Here is a 23,931-nt window from a genome sequence, read left to right as displayed (position 1 = left end):
GATTTTGATCTTGAGAATAGTTTCCACTATTTTTCCTGGCACTGAAGTCCGGCTCACTGGTCTATAGTTACCCGGATTGCCTTTTTTAAATATTGGGGTTACATTGGCCACCTTTCAGTCTTCAGGTTCAATGGATGATTTTAATGATAGGTTACAAATTTTAACTAATAGATCAGAGATTTCATTTTTGAGTTCCTTCAGTACCCTAGGATGCATACCATCCGGTCCAGGTGATTTGCTACTCTTTAGTTTGTTAATCTGGCCTAGTACATCTTCCAGGATCACAGTGATTTCATTCAGTTCGTCTGACTCATCACCCCTGAAAACCATCTCCGGAACTGGTATCTCCCCAACATCCTCATTAGTAAACACGGAAGCAAATAATTCATTTAGCCTTTCTGCAATGGCCTTATCTTCCCTAAGAGCCCCTTTAACCCCTCGGTCAGCTAATGGTCCAACCGACTCCTCACAGGTTTCTTGCTTCAGATATATTTAAAAAAGTTTTTATTATGAATATTTGCCTCTATGGCCAACTTCATTTCTCTTCGCCTATCTTATCAATGTTTTACACTTAACTTGACAATAATGTTTTATCCTATTTTCTTCAGATGGATCCTTCTTCCAATTTTTGAAGGATTTTTTTTGGCTAAAATAGCCTCTTTCACCTCACCTTTTAACCATGACGGTAATCGTTTTGCCTTCCTTCCACTTTTCTTAATGTGTGGAATACATATGGACTGCGCCTCTAGGATTGTATTTTTAAACAATGTCCATGCCTGAGCATTTAGTATCTTGTATGAACTTTATCCTGTTGAACTTTATGTCTCTAGCAAGTCCTGATGTTACATTTACCCAGTCAATATTGGGGTAATTGAAATCTTCCATTATTATTGCACTGCCATATTGGTTAGCTTCCCTTATTTCTCTTAGCATTTCATCATCTGTCTGATCATTTTGTTCAGGTGGACGGTAGTATACTCCTATCACTATACTCTTACCCAACACACATGGGATTTCTATCCATATATATATATTTCTATCCATTCAGACACCCAGACAACAAAGACTCCTCACCATCATGACATCTCCCATTACACAACTTCTAGGCCTCTCATTATTCACTCTAACCTTATTCAATGCACAGTCACTTTCCAAAAAAATGCATTTACTCAACGATTACCTCATTGAAAACAACCCAGACATATGTGCAATAACAGAAACATGGTTAAAACCCACGGACATATCCCTAACAAACCAACTACCTACACAAGCATTCGACGTCTTCTCAATACCTAGACCAAAAAAGAAAGGAGGAGGAATTCTACTCGCTGCAAAAAAACAATTGGGCATAACCCTACAACAATCATACTCCACTCCTAAACTTGAATGTTCCATATTCAAATCTCAACATCTACAAATATTCCTCATCTACGCCACACCAGGAACTCTAGAGGCTAACCCCTCCCCTTTGATAGAGACGATAGCCAAACACTACAATTCAGACAAACCAACCATCATACTGGGAGACTTCAACATTCACGTGGACGCCATCCCGCAATCCTCTAATTGCGAAACCTTCCTTACCTCCCTCAGTCACATTGGATTCACACAAATAATCAGTGGACCCACTCACAAAGCAGGTCATACATTAGACCTCATTTTTATCAACGATAGCTGGACCATTTATACCAATCCCACCTGCACGCCAATCCCCTGGTCAGACCATCAGATCATAGACACAACCCTCAAAATGAAGAACACACCACCCCCAAACATCTCCAAAACCACCATTCATTTCAGGAAACCATGCTCACTGGACTTACTCAAAGAACAATGCTCCAAAGATCTCAAACTAATAGACCTCTCGGACGCCAACACAGCCACCACTTCATGGATCAAAATCACTAACAAAATAGCTGATCAACTCTGCCCAACCTCCTCAAAGATAATCCAACCAACAAGAGACAACAGAAACCTTGGTTCACCCCGGAACTCAAAGCACTAAAACAAAAACTACGAAACAAAGAACAAAACTGGAGAAACAACCCTTCATATACATCCAGACTGGACTACAAAGCCATCCTTAACACCTACAGAAACGCTATCCACAAAACAAAAAAGGACTTCTATGCAAAAAGAATTCATAACTTCATCTTCGACTCGAAAGCTTTATTCTCTTACGTTTCATCTCTCACCAAACCAACGCCCCCGTCCATTCCAGACCAACTAGCGCTCAGCAAGGCCAACGAATTAGCCATCTACTTTAAGACAAAAATCTCAAACCTTACTCGCTCCCTTACAACTCATCATACTCTACCAACACCTCAGAGCACATTCCAACCCACGCTGAATGCTAAACTAGAGTCATTTGAGACCACATCCGCCTTGGAGATTGAAAATTTACTTAAGAAAATTAAACCATCTGCACATCCTTCTGACCCACTCCCTACTAATTTGCTCACCGCCATCCCTAACACCGTCGCAAAAACTATTGCAGAAATCATTAATACCTCCTTAACCATGGGCACAGTTCCTAATCAGCTAAAACTTGCTATCCTCAAACCCCTACTGAAAAAACCAACTGCTTCACCCACTGACCCAGCCAACTTCAGACCCATCGCAAACCTGCCCATGATCTCCAAACTGATGGAAAAAGTTGTAAATAAACAACTCTCCGAATATCTCGAGGAGCACAACATTCTCACCCCTGCACAATACGGTTTTCGGAAATCACTAAGCACAGAGTCCCTTTTGCTTTCTCTCACAGATAAATTACTTTTGAACCTGGAGAAAAAACAGTCATTCTTGCTGGTACTGCTAGATCTATCTTCAGCGTTCGACACGGTAAATCACTCACAACTCCTAAACCAACTATCAAACATAGGAATTAAAGGCACAGCTCTCAATTGGTTTAAATCATTCCTATCAAATAGGTTTTACAAGGTCAGAATAAACAACAAAGAATCTGACCCCATCCTATCAGATCAAGGCGTACCACAAGGCTCATCGCTCTCTCCCACCCTGTTTAACATTTACCTCCTCCCCCTCTGCCATCTGTTATCACAACTCAAGCTCACGCATTACCTCTATGCAGACGACATCCAGATCCTCATCCCCATCACAGAATCAATTCAAAAAGCCTTCGCCTACTGGGATAATTGTCTCCAACCAATTAAACAACTACTCTCCAGCCTGAACCTGATTCTAAACTCAAGCAAAACAGAGCTGCTACTGATTTCACACAACCCGAACACCCACCCAATTAGCCTCGCACAACCCACACCTTTAAACATGGAGCTCTCTGCAGACGTAAGGAATCTAGGAGCATGGCTCGACAACTAACTTAACCTAAAAAAATTCATAAACACAACCACCAGGGATTGCTTCTTTAAACTACAGGTCCTAAAGAAACTAAAGCCACTCCTTCACTTCAATGACTTTCGCCTCGTTCTCCAATCCATTATTTTTTCGAAACTTGATTACTGCAACTCAATCTTACTTGGACTCCCCGCCAACAGCATCAAACCTCTACAGATGGTACAAAACACCGCAGCCAGAATCCTAACTAACACTAATAGAAGAGACCATATTACCCCCATCTTGAGCAACCTCCACTGGCTACCCATCAAGCAGAGAATCCTATATAAAACCTTAACTATTATTCATAAAGCAATTCATAACATCGCACCTGTATCTCTACAAACTCAACTACGTCTACACTTACCCTCCAGACCCATCAGAAGCGCCTACAAAGGCACATTAGTCGCAGCTCCAACCAAATCAACTCTAAGAAAAAGAGCACTCTCAACTGCTGGACCACACCAATGGAATGCGCTCCCACCAGTCCTACGACTCGAACCTAGTCTACCAGAGTTCAAAAAACGGTTAAAAACCTGGCTCTTCAGTCAAGCCTTTCAATTCCCAGAGGGTAAATAGGCACCTCAGCATGACTCTCAGTTCCAACCATTGCAGGTTGACATTAACACCTTGCACTTAATTACATATATGTACTTGCTTATTCGTTATGTTTATTTAACAGTCATTATTTACATACTATATAACAGTACATTTGCAGATTATCTTCACTACTAAAGTTCCTTGTAAAAAGTTGTACACACACATTCTATTCCAAAACACTAATAATGTTAATTGCCATTTGCTAAATGTTATTTTTACCTTCAATGTTCCTTGTAATAATGTTTAATGGTTGATTGTTATTGTTCAATGTTTAATGTTCTATGTACAAAACCCCGGTCTAACCTCCCAGACCAGGGCAACCTTTTCGTTACTTGTAAACCGGAATGATTTGTATTGCATACAGGAATTCCGGTATATAAAAATTAAAAATAAATAAATAAATAAATATAGATTCTACTGAGCATTTAGTCTCTTGTATGATCTTTATCCTGTTGGACTCTATACCCTCCCGGACATAAAGTGCCACACCCCCACCAAGTTGATCCTCCCTATCATTGCGATATAATTTGTACCCTGATATAGCACTGTCCCATTGGTTATCCTCCTTCCACCAGGTCTCTGTGATGCCAATTATGTCAATCTCATCATTTGCTGCTATATACACTCTTAACTCTCCCATCTTACTTCTTAGACTTCTGGCATTGGCATACAGACATTTCAAAGTGTGTTTTTTGTTTGTATTAACAACCTGCTTTTCAGTTGTTAGGGATAATTTGGAAATCATTAGCTTTGGTGATTTTTTACATATAGACACATGGACTATGTTTGCTTTTAATGGAACCTCTCTGTTGAGATGCCCTAACTCTCCTGTTTCATTAGTATCCTTCAAGGATACATTTCTCCAAACCATGTACTGCTGAGTGACTGTCGGCTTTCCCCCTTGTTCTAGCTTAAACGCTGCTCTTTCTCCTTTTTGAAAGTTAGTGCCAGCAGCTTGGTTCCACTCTGGTTAAGGTGGAGCCCATCCTTTCGGAAAAGTCTCCCCAAAAGTTTCCCCAGTTCCTTACAAAGCTGAATCCCTCTTCCCTGCACCATCGTCTCACCCACGCATTGAAATTCTGGAGCTCTGCCTGCCTCTGGGGACCTGCACGTGGAACAGGAAGCATTTCAGAGAATGCCACCCTGGAGCTTCTGGATTTCAGCTTCCTACCTAAAATCCTAAATTTGGCTTCCAGAACCTCCCTCCCACATTTTCCTATGTCGTTGGTGCTCACATGTACCACGACAGCCAGGTCCTCCCCAGCACTGTCTATAATACTATCTTGGTGACTCGTGAGGTCCGCCACCTTGGCACCAGGCAGGCAAGTTACCAGGCGGTCCTCACGTCCACCAGCCACCCTGCTATCTGCATTTCTAATAATCGAGTCACCAACTATGATGGCCGGCCTAACCCTTCCCTCCTGGGCAGTAACCCTGGGAGACTTGTCCTCAGTGCGAGAGGACTAATCACTGTCACTATTACTCTAGCGCTACTGCTGCTGTAGGAGCAGTGGTCATTTTTTTCTACAAAGTACCAGGTGAGAGCCAGCAGCCACCTCTGCCTTCCACTCCAGCTGCAGTGGGGAAAAGGAAGCAGGCTCAGAGTGGTTCTACTTTGGTGACATGACAGAACGTCCCCATTGTATGGGAGGGCTCGGATTTTGTGTTTGTGCTAAAAAAAAAAAAAAAAAGGGGTGAGGGAAATTGATTAAAGGATTGATTAGAATGCTAAGGGGTCTCTTTTGCCATTTTTTGTATGTGCTGCAAACAGTTTGTCCAGACCCTGATTTCTAATTCTAGGACGTTGGAAGAGAATTTCATGTTAGCCCGTTGATGGGGGCCCTGTGGCTATACAACAGGAACTGAATTGGGCAGGCTAGACACATTTTGTGGTGCTTATCTGCCATACAGTTTATCAAAAGAAAGCACAGTAGCTCGGGTGAGGATGTGAGACCTTTGTTAGAGTAACAGCTGTTATTTACATGCAAGCTTTCCAGCCTCCCTCACACGCTTTCTCTCCACCCACCTTTCCTCCTGCTTACCTCCGTGGGTCTCTGTTCTTTATCTTTGTCTTCCTTTTCTTCATCACTCTTTCTGTTTATTCCTATGTGCTATTTCTCATCGCCCTTTCTCCTGTGTTATTTCTCACTCCATTGGCTCCCATGAACTGTCTCCCCCAACCATTATAAATCTCTGTCCAGTCCCCACTCCTGTGCGTCCTTTTCCCCATTCAATCCCAAGCACATTCTCATCTCTCTCTCCTTCCTTTCCTCTCCTTTTCCCATACACTTTTTATCTCTCTGACCCCCCTCTTCCGTATTCCCCCGTCGCCCTCTCTGCATTCGCTCAGTGGCAGCTCCTCCTCGAGCAGGTTTGGTCTCTGCGTCCCCGGTGGCAGGTCCTTCTCGGGTGTGGTTTACCTGCGTGCTCTGTAAAGGCGAATCCTCCTCCGGCAGGGCCAGGGTTTGGTCTCAGGTTTTCCCTTATTTTCAGGGTTTAAAAAAAACAAAAAACCATCAAATAAAACGTTTACAAGTTGCTTGATAGCGCTGTACCGGGATCTCGGCTAAATTGGTGCACCTTCTGATGGCCAACCGTAAGTCCATCGTAGCTAGCCACGGGCAAGCCGTGGGTTGCCAGGGAATCGCTGCATTTTAACGTGTGGCGACACTCGGACGACTGTGTTACACTCCGACATTCTGTTTTTTTTGGGGGTGGGGGGGCAGTTATCAATAGCTATGCGAGTAGGTGCAGAGTTGGTGGCTGCTTTTGATCGAGGGCCTTTGTGCCGGTTCTCAGAGGGGGAGAGCACCCTCGGGAATGCTACCCATGGGAAAACGCAGCCATGGAGGTTTGCACCCGTTTTTATTTTATGCGCATGCTTTTCCTACGCAAAACCGCACGCGTTGTTGTTTCTCCCCCGACCTAAGTGTGCGTCCGATCCCCCACCTCCTTTTCCCTCCCAAGTATCGGCAATTCCCCCTACTTTTACCTGCCTAAGGGGCGGGCACTTTTCAAATTGCCTGTTTGCTTGGGTAAATGGCTCCTGAATGTTTCTCTCCGGGTTTGTGCTGTACGGTCATGGGGGAAAAAAAAAAAAAAGCTTGGCATATGATCTTGCATGCACATCAAAGGAGGAAAACCAGGAAAATCCTGCTGGATAGGGAGTGAAAGTTTACGGACAGTCGTGCTTAATGGCTGGCAGCTGGCATGCGTCCTTGGCACTGTGGACAGAAAGAACCGGGCAAACTGGATGGCCTGATTGATCCTTTCTCTGCCATCAGCTACCGTGTTACTATGTGATTGCAGCCTCTAAAGTACGTAGGCATGCCGCCGATTCAGAAAACGCAAACCTGGTCTATTCTTGCTTGGACATAAGACTGCAGAAACTGGAAGCTGATCTTTGTTTTCCTTTATCGAGAGTTACCCCCATTTAAAAAGAAAATAACAGTTTGAAATGATAGTTCAGAGAGGAGGAACAAAACGGACAAGAAGTCAGGAAAAATGTATATACTTTCATGGCTCTCCGTTATCTTTCTTGCCTGTGCGAAGGGAGTTACCGTACTTTTGACAGAGTATCTTTCTCTGACCTTGCAATCCGGAATGAAGAAGAGTCTTACAGTGCATTCAGAAAGTATTCAGACCCCCCTTCGTTTTCCACATTTTGTTATGTTACAGCCTTATCCTAAAATGGATAATATGCATTATTCCCTCCTCAATCTACACACAGTATCCCATAATGACAAGCTGAAATCAGGTTTGAAGAGATCTGTGCAAACTAATTAAAAACAAACTGAAATATCACATTTCCATAAGTATTCAGACCCTGCGCTGTGACACTCAGAGTGGAGCTCAGGTGCATCCTGTTTCCAGTGCTCGTCCTTGAGATTTTCTCAGCTTGATTGCGTCCACCTGTGGTAAATTCACTTGCTTGGTCAGGATCTAGAAAGGCCCACACGGGTCTATACAAGGTCCCGTCGCTGACAGGGCAGGTCAGAGCACAATCAAAGCCATGAAGTCGAAGGAATTGTCTGAAGACCTCCGGGACAGGATGGTATCGAGGCACAGATCTAGAGAAGGGTACCAAAGAATTGCTGCAGCACTGAAGGTCTAGAACAAAGTGGCCTCCATCATTCTTAAATGGACGAAGTTCGGAACCTCAAGGACTCTTCCTAGAGCTGGCTGCCCACCCAAACTGAGCAATCGGGGGAGAAGGGCCTTGGTCAGAGAGATGATCAAGAACCGAATGGTCACTCTGACAGAGTGGAGATGAGAGAACCTTCCAGAAGGACCACTATTTCTGCAGCACTCCACCTGATAGGCCGTTATGGTAGAGGGGCCAAACGGAAGCCACTCTTCAGTAAAAGGCACACGACAGCTCCCTTAGAGTTTGCCAAAAGGCACTTTAAAGGACTCAGAGCATGAGAAACAAGATTCCCTGGTCTGATGAAACCAATATTGAACTCTTTGGCCTGAATGCCAAGCATCATGTCTGGAGGAAACCAGGCACCACTCATGTCTTAGCAAATACAATCCCTATGGTGAAGCATGATGGTGGCAGCATCATGCTGTGGGGATGTTTTTCAGATGCAGGAACTGGGAGACGAGTCAGGATCGAGGGAAAGATAAACAGAGCTAAGAGAGATCCTGGATGAAAACCTGCTCCAGAGCACTCTGGACCTGAGACTGGGGTGATGATTCACCTTCCAGTAGGACAATGACCCTAAGCACACTGCCAAGACAATGCAGGAGTGGTTTCAGCACAAGTCTGTGAATGTCCTTCAGTGGCCCAGCCAGAGCCTGGACTTGAACCCAATCAAACCTCTCTGGAGAGACTTGAAAATAGCTCTGCATCCAACCTACAGAATTTGAGAGGATCTGCAGAGAATGGGAGAAAATCCCCAAATCCAGTTGTGCCAAGATTGTAGCACCATACCCAAGGAGACTTGAGGCTGCAATCACTGCAGAAGGGTCTGAATACTTACTGTATGTAAATCTGATATTTCAGGTTTTTTAAAATTAATTTGCACAAATTTCTACAAACCGGATTTTACTTTCTCATTATGGGGTATTGTGTATAGATCGAGGAGGGGAAAATGCATATCATCCTTTTTAGAATAAGGCTGTAATGTAACAAAATGTGGAAAAATGAAGGGGGTCTGAATACTTTCTGAAAGCACTGCATTAATATTTCAGCATATTATAGTGGAAAAATATAGTGGCCCTTTCTTAACAGAATTATGATTTTAACAGCTGTGCAAAGTTTGTTTTTTTTTTTTCCTTTTTCTATTACATTTTGGCTCTTGGCGTTCACTTTTTTCCTCTGTTGATCAGCTTGGTTTAGTTAACAGCTATCGCTGCAGGAACGTTCTGTTGTATTACACAGTTTCCCTTTTGGCTACTTTTTTTTTTTTTTTTTAGCTTCACATTTCTCATTTTGGCACTTATTTTATGTTTGTCTGTATGCGTTTGTTTTCCCGTTCTTTTCAGGTGCGGGGCCATCCAGAACCTCGCGTCACATGGTACAGAAACGGAGAGCCGGTCACGGAGGGAGAGCGCCACGAGGTGGATCAGAGCGTCCGGGGGATTTTCAGCTTCGCGATCAAAGGCGTACAGGGAGACGACGGCGGGAGGTACACCTGTGAAGCCGTTAACGACGGTGGGAGGAGGCAGGTGACCGTGGAGCTGACGGTGGAAGGTAATGACCCTGCTGGAGGGGCGAGCCCTGTTAGTTTTAGCTTAACATTAAAATAACAAACCTTCCTCCCCTCTCCCGCCTGCCCTTCTGAAAACTTTCTTCTTACTGTTTTCGCCTGTGGACTCTCCTCTACGCCTTTGATTCGCCAGCTCTGGTGGGGGTTTTTTTTTTCCTGTCTTTGCCGTGCAGGCTTCCACAGTCTCTCAATTTCTACACTGCCTGACTAATGGTCGATGGCTGCTCAGCGATCACATCCCCATGATCCCCATGGGCAATCGAGCCTGTGCTGGCAGACCCAGAGGCCAGTTACCACCTCTCTCATACCTCCTGGCCTTTTATTCCCTTAAGGCTGAATTTTCAAACGGCCGCGTGCGTAAAAATAGGCACTTATGAGCGTTGCCGGGCCTTGCGCGCGCCGCGCACATTTTCAAAAGGGCACGGTCACACACGTAAGTGCAATAAGCTCACAAGTGCCGGGCCCTGAAAAAGGGGCGGGCTGGGGGCGTGGTCTGGGCGGGCAGGGGCGGGACGGAGGCCAGACGGGACAGCGGCCATTAGCTGCTGTCCCAGGGAAGCCCGCGCCGGCTGGCTGCCGGCGCACATAACTTACTTCTACTCATCAGAGCAGGTAAGTTACAAAACAGCAAAAAGAAAAAAAAAAAAGGTTCGTTAGGCTAGATTTAGGGGTCGGGGTGGAGAGGGGAAAGGGAAGGAAGGTTAGGCAGGGGGGTAGGGAACTGGGGGAGGCCCAATTCCGTCACTGCACGTATCAATGCAAAATTCGGCCCCACAGTGCACGCCTCCTGCACATGCCCGCACGGATTTTAAAATCCGGCGCACATGTGCACTTGATCAACGGATTTTATAACATGCACACGCCGGCACACGCGTGTTATAAAATCGGTGCACGTGTTTTAAAATCTACCCCCTTATTTTTTCTGCTACCTTTCCCCCTCCTCACAAGCCAAAGGTTTCCCAGCAGGTAGATCGTGGTTTACTTTGAAACCCCAGCTAAAGCCAGTAAGTGGTCACTAAAATGTGGTCCTGATGAAAATCTTTACTGTGTGAGCACAAGACTTTCAGGTTGCCTGTGAGTTTATTTACATAAGAACATAAGAACATGCCATACTGGATCAGACCAAGAGTCCATCAAGCCCAGCATCCTGTTCCCAACAGTGGCCAATCCAGGCCATAAGAACCTGGCAAGTGCCCAAAAACTAAGTCTATTCCATGTTACTGTTGCTAGTAATAGCAGTGGCTATTTTCTAAGTCAGCTTAATTAACAGCAGGTATTTCTTTTTTGCTTTGTCATATTTGAGCTTCTGACGAGAAGAAAGCTTTGTTACACACTGTGGAGCCAATATTCAATAACCGGCGAGCAGCAAGTTATCCCGCTGAAAGTTAGCCGGATAATTTGTCCCGACTAGTCAGTGGGAAAAACATCCATCTGAGTATACTTGCCTAAGGCTATCCGGCTACATGTAGCCAGGTGACTTTAAAACCTTACCAGCTATCTTTGAATATAATTGGCTAAGTGTGAAAGTTATCCAGCCGTGTGCGGTCGGATAACTTGTCACTTAACTGGATATATTGAAAAGATAACCAGTTAAGTAGCAGCAGATAGGAGAAAAAAAAAAGTGAAGTCTTCAGGCCTGATCCTGCCCAGCCCCCACACCCAAAAAGGCTTACAAATATCTGGGGCTGTATCACCTGACTCCCTCTCGATTATAAAAAAAAAAATGAAAGCAGTGGGAGTTAGCGCCCCCAGGCCGGACCCCTCTTCTTTCCCAGTTTTATTCCAAAAAAAAGGCTAATTCAATGTTTTCCTCTTCCCCAGCTGATATCCTGGAGCTCCTTAGACTCCTCCCCACCCCCTCTGAATTTCCAAAACCCTGGCCGGCAGCCGTAGTCTCTCACCCACTCGCACAGCTCTTCCTGCGTAAGATCAATGGAGCCAACCTCCAGAACGGATCCTACATTCGTTTCATTTCATTACATTTTCAAAACAAAACGCTAGAAAAATCAACGAAAATCTTGTTGGTTTTCTGCATTTAGTTCTGGGGGGGGGGGGGGAGTGCGGCCTACTCCGCCCAACCCGCAGCCTGTTCCTGGTCTTGCCCGTTGATGCGCAGTCCGTCCCAGGTCTGAACGACAGCCCAAAGCGTAACCCCAGAGCCTCTCTGATCCCTCTCTCCCCCCCCCCCCCCCTTTCATGAAATGATGCCAGGGCTGGGGAACCCCACCCCAGTCTCCCACTTACTCCTTCCGTGGGGTTGGTGAGAAAGTAAAAGGGGCAGGGGGGGATACCCACTCGTCTCCTGCTTCATCTGTGTCCTCCTCAGAATGAGACTGGCGCCGGAGCAGCTTTTAACGTGGCACCAGCATCAGGGTCGTCGGGTGCCATTTTCCTGTACGGCAATAGAAACACATGGAGTTACATTCTCCTTCACAGATGTGCAGAATAAGGATGGTAAGACCTATCCAATCTGCTTATTGTCCCTGTTTATTCAGTCATTGTAGCCTTGATCCCTCGCTGTAAAGGGTCTTCTGCGGAAGCCGCGTGCTTTCTTCAATTCCAATGTCATTTTTGTCACTACCACCTCCATGCGGTGGCTCTCCCAGGCCTCTACCACCCTGGAAACGCTTTCGTACATTACTCCCGCCCCCTTCCAGCCTCCTATCATGACCTCTCTTCCAGAACGTCCTTTTCACTGAAATATGAGGATTAGAGACTCCTGATGTGGGCAGGCCCCGACAGCAGGAATGGGAAAACGTTTTAAAACTGGGGCCACAAACGAGCGCTGGCTCTCGTTTGTAACAGGGGCCAAAGGTCGTCCTTGAAGCTGATCAAGTGGGGGAGGGAGGGTCACCTGTGGAGCTTTCTGGGCAGAGGTGGGGTGGGCCCCCCCTCCTAATGCTCTTTCCCACTCTCTCACTGACTGCTCTCAAACACCTCTCTCCATCAGGCAGGGAGGGGTGGGAAACTTTCTCCCCCTCTCTCACTCCAGTGCTATCTCATTCATCCAGGCTCTCTCCCTCTTGCTCTTTTTCTCACTTAGATACTTCTCTTCCTCTCTCATACACGCACTCCCCCCTCTCACTTGTACATGCTCTCTCTCCCTGTCCCATACACACTTGCTCTCACTCATTTTAACTCACGTCTGCTGGCCCCAGGGGCCTCCATTCCTCTTTGGCTGCCAGTGGGATGGGCTCTGCCGGCATATTCGAGGCGACTAGCATAACAGGGTTTAATAGAAGTTTGGACAAAATAGACAGGTAGAGATGAAAAACTGTTTCTATTCCAGGGAGCGAGTAACAGGAAATAGATCTACTTTCTGGGATCTGTGGGGGGCCTGTGATCCAGACTGGCTATTGCCAGAGACCGGATGTTGGGTTCGATGGGCCACTGACTGACCCAGCATGGCATTTCTTAAGTGCTTATGTTTGAAAAACACAAAGGTAACATTGCTGTTTTAGTGTCAGGGCGCAGTAATGTGAGCTTTCATGTCCGTCGTCGGATTCTTTCAGCAGGCAAGGGTGCGGAATTATGCATATGAAATGAGCCTGAAAATGCGTCCCTCCGTCATCTCAGCAGATACTTTTGCCCTATGACTTCTTTTCCAGATGTACAGATTCATTAAAGCGAAAAAACCCGATGGGGATTTAGAATTGAAAATTATTGCTCATGCATTTTTCAACAATCTCTTAAATGTATTGCCATATATAAGTTTTGGTCCCTTGATGACTGTTTCTTGGTATAATCTAGATGAAGTTAAGCTGTTTGCTTTGGGAGTACAATGCTGAAATATAGTGCTGTACATCCTCATACGCTGAAAATGCCTTTGAAATTAAGTTATCTGTTATGAGATTTTGGTGCCTGCTTCTAGGTACAGTGCTCTCAGCAATTCTTTGACCTTTTGTGGAGCTGATCAGGGATTTACAACAGGAGTATGCAGCTCTGATAGGCTCTGCAAGATTTTGGAACGCCTCCCGGGATGGGAACAAAGGGGTATATATTTTTTGGCAGGTGGCAAACCACAAATCTCTGCGATAGAAAATAAAAGATCATTTTCTCTGTGGGTATACAGCACTCAGTGATGGATTTAGGTTGTCGCCTCTAGGTACTGTAGGTGCTATCATTGCCCCCCACCCCCAGTGACTTTCACATGATAGGAGAGGAGGGGCTGGAATGGGGAGCAGATTAGCTTTTCTTTGCTGCATGCTCCAGCTTCACCTCTTCCTCTCCTCTCCTGTTCTCTGTATTCTGCCTGGAAGGGGAAGGGAGGGTCTGACAAAAGACGTATGATGTCATAACGCTGCATTCAAAATAGGTGCACAGGTGTCTTTAATAAATTAAAGTGAGAATGATTTATTGAAGAACATTCCACTCAACTTCCGAATGTAATGTGCCAAACCATCCAGAGTTGTTCCCTCTAGCTCATCAATCTCACCCTATCCCCTCCCCGCCGAACAAGGCGTACATGCTCAAGTATAGCCCATCTTAGATCTGCAAAAGAATGTTGTTTATCAAAACAATGTCATACCATAGGTGCCTTCACATGATGCATTTTTATAAAGCTCCTGTGTTCAATTAGCCATGTACATATTCTTCTCTTTGTCTTTCCAATGTACCACAAACTTGGTTAAAATACTGCCTGTCCCTCCCGACGCAGCCTCGGCGAAGCATGGGTCCGTGTCGGGGGACCCTTTGAAGTATATATATGATAAGAGTGGCGTTGACAATCATTTACAAATAAAAAGTTTGGAACATTTAAAACTGGACTATGTAACATATTTCTGCTCTCGTCGTGGTGGAACTGTTATTGCTGAGTGCAGCCTTTGCTCTGTTTGCTCTTTTCAGTGATCTTAATGACCATTTGATGAAAAGTAAGGATAAAAGGATCAGCTGGTCCTATAGGACAGCAACTTGAAGATTTCTTGTCTAAAGAAACATCACTCACACTAGGATGTTTACTGAAAAAAACTTTAAATTGTAATCTGTGGATAAACCGGAAAATGCTGCTCGCCACTAGAACAACATCTCTAGCATTCTGTTCTTTATGCAGACGATCTTACCAATATTTCCTCTTTATTACCTGGGTCCAGTGTCCTCTCCTTAGACACCGGGCTATATACCTAAGTTAGTATCCGGCCCGCCGACTAAAGTTCTTCCAGTTATCCCCATGTTAAACCCCCATGTTAAACCATGTTACTTGGATCCAAGTTTGTTCATCCTTGTTTTAATGTAATGCATTCTTTTGCGCAGGTTTTTGTTATAATAAACCGAAGTGATTTGAAACTTGTTACAAGAATATCAGTATATTAGAGTCCTAAACAAATAAATAAATAAATAAACAAACAAACAAACAAACACAACAAAATTGAAAAAGGATATGTACTCTAGTAGGAATAAAAGATAACCCCTTATTCAGCACAGACTTCTCTGCTTGAGACAAACCTTTACCAGATATGTTGAAAACAGAGTGTTGAGATAAAAAAATCAGCACACCCTTTAAATCATACATTTGAGGAAATTGTAGGTTGAATGTTGTAACTATATGTAATATCAGCAGAATGGTAGGTTTGTCAAGCCATGCATTGGCTGGGCCTTTTTATAGTCCATTTCATCCTGGCAAAATTTGCCAATCTTAAAGGCCTTTAATTCAGATTTAAATGTATCCATGTTCCTTTATAAATCAGATAAAGTAACTGCTGTTTCAATCTTGAGGGATTGTGTCATTTATTCATTTTTTTTTATTCAAAAAGAAAATTTTCAGAGATATACCCATGCCAGAAATGATATTCAAAGGAGATGATTCAGAGGAACTGAAACAAATCTCAGTGAACTTGGAAGATGTACTAGGGCAAATTGACAAACTAAAGAGTGTCAATCACCTGGACCAGATGGTATACATCCCAGAGTGCTGAAAGAACTGAGAAATGAAATTGCAGACTTGCTATTGGAAATTTGTAAACTATCAATAACATCATTTATGGTACCTGAAGAGTGAAGGGTTGCCAATGTAACACCAATTTTTAAAAAGGGATCAAGGGGTGATCCAGGAAATTACAGACCAGTGAGTCTGACGTCTGTGCCAGGCAAAATGGTAGAAACTATCATAAAGAACAAAATTGCTGAGCATATAGATAGGTATAGTTTAATGGGACAAAGCCAACATGGATTTAATCAAGGGAAGTCTTGCCTCACAAATTTGCTACATTTTTCTGAAGGCATAAATAAACATGTGGATAAAGGTGAGCCAGTTGATATAGTATCTGGATTTCCAGAAAGCATTTGACAAAATCCCTCATGAGAGACTTCTTAGGAAATTAAAAAAGTCATGGGATGGGGCAGTGTTCTATTGTGGATTGCCACTGTTTAAAAGATAGAAAGCAAAGAATGGGGCTAAATGGTAAATGTTCTCAATGGAGAAAAGTGAATAGTGGAACATAAGAACATAAGAAATTGCCATGCTGGGTCAGACCAAGGGTCCATCAAGCCCAGCATCCTGTTTCCAACAGAGGCCAAAACCAGGCCACAAGAACCTGGCAATTACCCAAACACCAAGAAGACCCCATGCTACTGATGCTATTAATAGCAGTGGCTATTAATTGGGGAGTGCCCCAGGGATCTGTACTGGGAACACTGCTTTTTAACATATTTATAAATGACCTGAAAATGGGAATGAGTGAGGTGATCAAAGTTGCAGATGACACAAAATTATTCAAAGTTGTTAAATCACAAGAGGATTGTGAGAAATTGCAAGAGGACATTGCAAAAGTAGGAGACTGGGCATACAAATGGAAAATGAAATTTAATGTAGACAACTGCAAAGTGATGCATTTAGGGAAGAGTGACCCAAATTATAGCTACAAAATGCAAGGTCCTCATTAGGAGTCACCGGTCAGGAAAAGGATCTAGGTGTCATCGTTGAAAGTATGTAGACATCTTCTGCTCAGTGTGCAGCAGCAGCCAAGAAAGCAAATAGAATGCTAGGGATTATTAAGAAAGGAATGAAGAATAAAACAGAGAATATCATAATGCCTCTGTATCGCACCATAGTGTGACCTCAACTTGAGTATTGTGTGCAGTTCTGGTCACCACATCTCAAGAAAGATATAGCAGAATTAGAAAAGGTACAGAGAAGGGTGACTAAGATGATAAAGGGATAGAACAATTCCCCTATGAAGAATGGCTAAAGAGGTTAGGACTCTTCAGCTTGGAGAATAGATGGCTGAGGGGAGATATGATAGAGGTCTATATAATAATGAATGGAACGTAACGAGTAAACGTTAATCAGTTGTTTACTCTTTCAAAATGTACAAAGACCAGGGGGACACACAATGAAGAAACATAGAAACATAGAAATGACGGCAGAAGAAGACCAAATGGCCCATCCAGTCTGCCCAGCAAGCTTCCCCCACCCCTTCTCTCATACTTATCTGTTTCTCTTAGCTCTTGGTTCTAATTCCCTTCCACCCCCACCACTAATGCAGAGAGTGGTGATGGAGCTGCATCCAAGTGAAATATCTAGCTTGATTAGTTAGAGGTAGTAGGGGTAGTAACCGCCGCAACAAGCAAGCTACACCCATGCTTATTTGTTTTTACCCAGATTATGTTATACAGCCCTTATTGGTTGTTTATCTTCTCCCCTGCCGTTGAAGCAGGGAGCTATGCTGGATATGCGTGAGGTATCAGTTTTTTTCTTCTCCCCTGCCGTTGAAGCAGAGAGCCATGCTGGACATGCATCGAAAGTGAAGTATCAGGCACATTTGGTCCGGGGTAGTAACCGCCGCAACAAGCCAGCTACTCCCCGCTTTGTGAGTGTGAATCCTTTTTTCTTCTCCCCTGCCGTTTAAGTTATGCTGGATATGCGTGAAGTATCAGTTTTTCTTTTCCCCTGCCGTTGAAGCAGAGAGCTATGCTGGAAATTCGTGATGTATCAGTCTTTCTCCCATGCCGTTGAAGCAGAGAGCCATGCTGGATATGCGTCGAGAGTGAAGTATCAGGTACATTTGGTTTGGGGTAGTAACCGCCGTAACAAGCCAGCTACTCCCCGCTTTGTGAGTGCGAACCCTTTTTTCTTCTCCCCTGCCGTTTAAGCAGAGAGCTCTGCTGGATGTGTGAAGTAACAGTTTTTCTTCTCCCCTGCTGTTGAAGCAGAGAACTATGCTGGATATGCATTGAAAGTGAAGTATAAGAATGGAGTGATCAAGCTAGTTGAAAGGCATCAGGAATAGAGGAAGGTGGAGGTAGTAATTTGGTTATTTGGTTTGGGGTAGTAACCGCCGTAACAAGCCAGCTACTCCCGTCTTTGTGAGTGCAAATCCTTTTTTCCACATTTCCTCTTGCTGTTGAAGCTTAGAGTGATGTTGGAGTCACAGAAACCATGTGTATGTTTATTGAATAAGGGTATTGTCTCCAGGCAGTAGCCATCATTCTGGCGAGTCACCTACTCTTCATTGGCGGCCTCTTGACTTTATGGATCCACAGTGTTTATCCCACGCCCCTTTGAAGTCCTTCACAGTTCTGGTCTTCACCACTTCCTCCGGAAGGGCATTCCAGGCATCCACCACCCTCTCCGTGAAGAAATACTTCCTGACATTGGTTCTGAATCTTCCTCCCTGGAGCTTCAAATCGTGACCCCTGGTTCTGCTGATTTTTTTCTTATGGTAAAGGTTTGTCGTTGCCTTTGGATCATTAAAACCTTTCAAGTATCTGAAAGTCTGTATCATATCACCTCTGCTCCTCCTTTCCTCCAGGGTGTACATATTTAGATTCTTCAATCTCTCCTCGTACGTCATGCGATGAAGATCCTCCACCTTCCTGGTCACCCTTCTCTGTACCGCTTCCATCTTGTCTTTGTCTTTTTGTAGATACGGTCTCCAGAACTGAACACAGTACTCCAGGTGAGGCCTCACCAAGGACCTGTACAAGGGAATAATCACTTCCCTTTTCTTACTCGATATTCCTCTCTCTATGCAGCCCAGCATTCTTCTGGCTTTTGCTATCGCCTTGTCGCATTGTTTCGCAGACTTCATATCATTAGACACTATCACCCCAAGGTCCCTCTCCTGCTCCGTGAAGTTACTAGGTAATAACATTTAAGACAAATAGGAGAAAATATTTTTTTACTTAATGCATAATTAAGCTCTGGAATTCGTTGCCAGAGGATGTGGTGAAAGCTATTAGTGTAGCTGGGTTTAAAAAGGTTTGGAGAAGTTCCTGGAGGAAAAGTCCATTAATCATTATTAAGGCAGAGTTGCAGAACTCCACCTCTTATTCATGGGATAAGCAGCTTGGAATCTGTCTTCCCCTTGAGATCCAGCCAATTACTTGTGACCTGACTTGGCCACTGTTGGAAACAGGATACTGGGTTTGATGGACCTGTGGTCTGATCCAGCATGGCAAGTCATGTTCCTAAGGATGAATGCTGTTGCATTGTGGAGGAGCGGAAGAAGAAGGAGATTCTCAGCAGGGTTGAGGTGGCGGGAGAGAGGTACATGGTGGCCACAGGATGGGGGTAGAAATAGAGATGCTGCAGATTTGGTGGATAGGAGAACCTGCTCATTATTGTTTTATGGTCCTGGCTTTTGTCCACTAAAATAAACTCCAAAATTTACCTGGAGAAATTATTCCTTTTTTATTTCAACTGATTTTCCCCCAGTTTTTGTTCTTATCATTATAAACCCAGATAAATCCCTGGGAAAAATAAAGAACAATAAAAACCGAAAATGGAGATTAAGGGTCATCCCTTGCAGATTTGTTTGTGGGTTCTTAGACAGGGCCTGCAGATGATGAAGCAGACCTTGTAATGCCAGCCTGAGTATCTAAAACCACTCTCTTTTTTTGACTGGATAGGGAGGACTCCCTTCACCTCCCCTCCCATGCCTGACCTGCATGCTGGCTTAATAAAGATGAATGACATCAATTTTCAAACGTCCGGTTAAGTTTATTTTCTGGATGAACCAGCCAGCAACTGTTTACAGGGATGTGAAGCAGGTTACATTGCTGCTCGCTGAATACATCGGAATTTCCTGGGCTTCCGCAGCCAGAATCCCTCCATCAGAACTGACCTCTGGAATTACATTCCTGCACCTCCATCTCCTTTCCCCACACAATTACTTTTCTTTGGACCAACCGTAAGAGTTTCACTCGTAACCCTCCATCCCAACCATGTTGAAGAACGGGGTTCAGTCATTAGCCCTACCCCTATCAGAATTCACCTTGCGAGGGGACACAACGCAGCTCTTGTTTGCATGAAGACCACCCCATCACCTTCCTCCCAGTGCAGATTCCCCGGACTGCTAATCACACAGGACAATCGGGGGGTGCTGCTCCCCTTGGACTCACCCCATGCTCTCACACTCCTGGCCCACCTCCTCAGAAGGAAGAATTAACTCTTTTTTTTTTTTTCCCTCACCTCCTGGTTAGTTCCTCAGCAGGAGGAAGAAATCTTTCCATGATGGCCTCGAGCCTCTCCCCTTGAGGGGGAAGAGCTCATTCAGGGATCCCACTCCCTCTGGGCGCAGCAGGCTGGTTATGCCAGCTGATCACCTCCCTGGAGGTCCCTGTTACCCAGCCTATTTCACGAAGGGCAGGGCAAAAAACCGGTCAAAACGTCCCACTTTTCCGCCTCCCGCAGGACGGTAATCATTCGTTTGGAAAAGCCCAGCGCCCTCCAGTTCCCCCATCATCACAACCTCACATAAAATGCAGTGATCACATCTCTGAAAATGCCATCCAGTGGTAACTTAGCATTACTACAACAGAGCTCTATTAAACATTTCCCCAAACATGTCAACATGATAACAGCAGGGTCTCCCCCAACCCGGACTGTCCTGTGTGACAAGAATTCCACAAAGAGGGTCAGTTTTAGGGGGATCTCCCTACAAATACACAAATGGGTGTCAGTGCAATGTTTCTGGACATGTCTGTATATCCAGTGTATTCTGTGTGTGTCCCTGGCTATCTTAGCAAAAAATAACCTTTTCTATGTCTAAATTATAGAAATTTACAATTTACATTGTCTCAATGTAAGAACTTGGCCTTCAAAAGATTTTCTAGGGAAGTGCAAAGTTATCAGAGAAACATAAAGGCTCTTTGTCCAGTCTGGGTTGGACAGAAGAATGAATCATGCTTCAGAGACCTTTGAGTAAAAGACTGCCTTGCCAGAGGTTTTACAGGCAAGGGGAAAAAAGTCCGACTGAGATCAAGATCTGTGTCCACCGTCTGATGAGAAGGCAATTGCTCAGTCCATGAAGCCTGCAAAGCAGTTAACACAGGACTGTATACTTGTATGGAAGATACATTGCTGTGAATGAGTGCCCAATCATTTTCCAACATATGGCAATTAATTAAATGCAACCCCCAGCTTGGGAACCCCTGGTTGTATGGCTGAATATGTTCCTGCTGTTATATATGCCGGCCGCAGCAGACCCACGGCCCGACCCCCTCACCTCTCTCAGACAAATCCTGGTGATTCTCCTTCGTTCCTGGTTCCTGATCCTCGCTGACTCCTGTTCTTGGTTTCCTCGTTCCTGATTCCTAACCTACACTTGGACTGCCTTCTCGGTCAAGACCTCTGCTTTGCCTGACCACATCGTTGACTATCTCCAAGCCCGGAGCTCTGCTTTGCCTGACTACGCCATTGACTCTCTCCAAGCCTGGACCTCTGCATTGCCTGACTACGCCATTGACTCTCTCCAAGCTTGGACCTCTGCATTGCCTGACTACGCCATTGACTCTCTCCAAGCCTGGACCTCTGCATTGCCTGACTACGCCATTGACTCTCTCCAAGCCTGGACCTCTGCATTGCCTGACTACGCCATTGACTCTCTCCAAGCCTGGACCTCTGCATTGCCTGACTACGTTATTGACTCTCTCCAAGCCTAGAGCTCTGCATTGCCTGACTACGCTATTGACTCTCTCCAAGCCCGGACCTCTGCATTGCCTGACTACGTTATTGACTCTCTCCAAGCCCGGACCTCTGCATTGCCTGACTATGCTATTGACTCTCTCCAAGCCCGGACCTCTGCATTGCCTGACTATGCTATTGACTTTCTCCAAGCCCGGACCTCTGCATTGCCTGACTATGTTACTGACTCTCTCCAAGCCCGGACCTCTGCATTGCCTGACTATGCTATTGACTCTCTCCAAGCCCAGATCTCTGCATTGCTTGACTATGCTATTGAATCTCTCCAAGCCCAGACCTCTGCATTGCTTGATTACGCTATTGACTCTCTCCAAGCCCAGACCTCTGCATTGCCTGACTACGCTGTTGACTCTCACCAAGCCCGGACCTCTGCATTGCCTGACTATGCTGTTGACTCTCTCCAACCCCGGACCTCTGCATTGTCTGACTTCGCCATTGACTCTCTCTTCGTCCAGAGCCCAGCTCTCCCTTGCCACTGCTTCCTGATTGCCGCCGGCCCTGACTCAAGCTTGCCCTACAGTGCTTCTTCAGTCTATGTCCTGGACTTGGTCTATTCAGGCTTCGGCCTGTTCTTGCTCAGGCGCCCCCTGTCTGATTTTGGTTCTGTTGGCGCCCGGGTCTCCGGGACTTCGCCCCATCCAGTACAGACTTCTTCATTCTACTGTTGCCGCCTCTGGGCTGACCTCTCGATCCTTCCATTGACGACGACAAACGGAGGCCCACCTAAGTCAAGCCGGCCCCGGTACCCAAAGGCTCAACCCGCAGGGAACGAGGGCTGGTATTGGTAAAGCGCCAGCCGGCCTCCGTCCTTCAGCCCACTCCGCCTGCCGACGGTGGGGACCACCTTGGCCCAAGGGTCCACCTCCAGCGCAACACCTGCTTGCCCACGACGAAAACAAAGTGTCTTCCCTGTAACAGGTGTTCTTTGAGGACAGGATAACAAACCAGCCACACAATCCCACCCTCCTCCCCTTACAAATAAAACTCAGCTTGTGAATCACTGAGAGCACCCGCACATGCACAGAAGGCCTTCTGGCTCTTTCTGAGCTCTGAGAGAGCAGGTTCTGGGTTGGTGTCTTACAATGATGTCACCTACTTATGTGGCTGCTTTCTTTCTGATGTCCACAGAGAACATCTGTTACAGGTAAGCAACTTCGCTTTCCCTCCAAAGTGGACATTTTAATTTGCACTCACCACCTCCAGCATCCTACCAGTACCCTTCTCTCACCCTCTATCTTAATAATTGCTTGCGTGTGCTTGGTGAAAAAGCCAAGCTTTAACATGTTTTTAAAATTGTAAATAATCTATCTGTTGACACAGCACATCCTGTAGGCTGCTCCACAATTTAGGTGCTCTCCTCTGTGTTCTCTCCAACCGAACCTCTGATGCACTTGGAACTACTAAAAGTTATTTCTGGGCAGATTGTAATGAGTGTCACGGCTCATAACTAATCAATTTATTTAGCAAGTAGAGGGGCCCCCAGTTCATTCAGTGCAAACCTCATCTGGGCTTCCACTGGGAGCCAGCACATGGTCTTCGTTAAAGGGACCACATGATCCTTAGTCCCCCCTATATTTCATGTAGCAGTATTCCATGCAATCTATAAGCACTGCAGTTGTCGTTATGGAAGCCCAATATAAAGCACATCGCAGTAGTCCAGCCTTGAAAACACAAAAGTTTGGGACCACTGAAATGAGATATTCCTAGGATAAATAGCAACATCACAATTATCGAATAATGCATTGCCAACAAAACACTGATCAAATCAGCATTGCCACTTGCATTTCCATGGTCAATCTGGAATCCAACCAGGCACCTCAGTTTTGAATTTTCTGGCTACATGGGAGTGTTGCCCCATTTAACTCTGATACTCTAGAAGGGGCAAATTCCCTATCCATAATGCCTCCGATTTAGCTGTGTTCAATTTTAATCTGTTTGCAAAGAGCCAACCTGTAACATTTATTTTTTATTTTATTTATTTAGAATTTTTATATACCGGCAATCATGAAAACATATCTTGCTGGTTTACATAAAACAGGGGTGCATTATATACATAAAAACTAGAACTGTGGTGACCGAAGGTACAGTTACATTTAACAAGGGTAGCCGAACTTGGAGAGGAAGAAATAGGAGAGAATAGAAATAGTTAAACAATATACAATTTAAGTATAGTATACAAAATAAATGTTATATACAAGAGGCATGGTGTTTTAGGAGTCATTGGATTGTGAGGCATGGTGTTTTAGGAGTCATTGGATTGTGTCAATGGGTTGTGTCCGGAAAAGCTTGCTTGAATAACCAAGTCTTAAGTTTTTTCCTAAAAGTTGGGAGGCAGGGCTC

The 23,931-nt window shown here is 44.9% G+C and overlaps 1 protein-coding gene across 3 annotated transcripts in view; it reads left to right on the top strand.

The window, feature by feature from the left end:
* The window catches only part of MYLK (myosin light chain kinase), a 741,434-nt gene that overhangs the window by 238,588 nt on the left and 478,915 nt on the right, over positions 1 to 23,931 (top strand). For all 3 annotated transcript variants that reach the window (XM_029605228.1, XM_029605226.1, XM_029605227.1), the window contains one exon: positions 9,448 to 9,655. In XM_029605228.1, coding sequence (XP_029461088.1) covers positions 9,448 to 9,655 — 208 coding nt within the window. The remainder of the gene's footprint in view (positions 1 to 9,447; positions 9,656 to 23,931) is intronic.

This window comes from Rhinatrema bivittatum, chromosome 6 (assembly GCF_901001135.1).
Source record: "Rhinatrema bivittatum chromosome 6, aRhiBiv1.1, whole genome shotgun sequence".
NCBI lineage: Eukaryota > Metazoa > Chordata > Amphibia > Gymnophiona > Rhinatrematidae > Rhinatrema > Rhinatrema bivittatum.
This window is presented reverse-complemented; position numbering and strand designations above follow the sequence as displayed.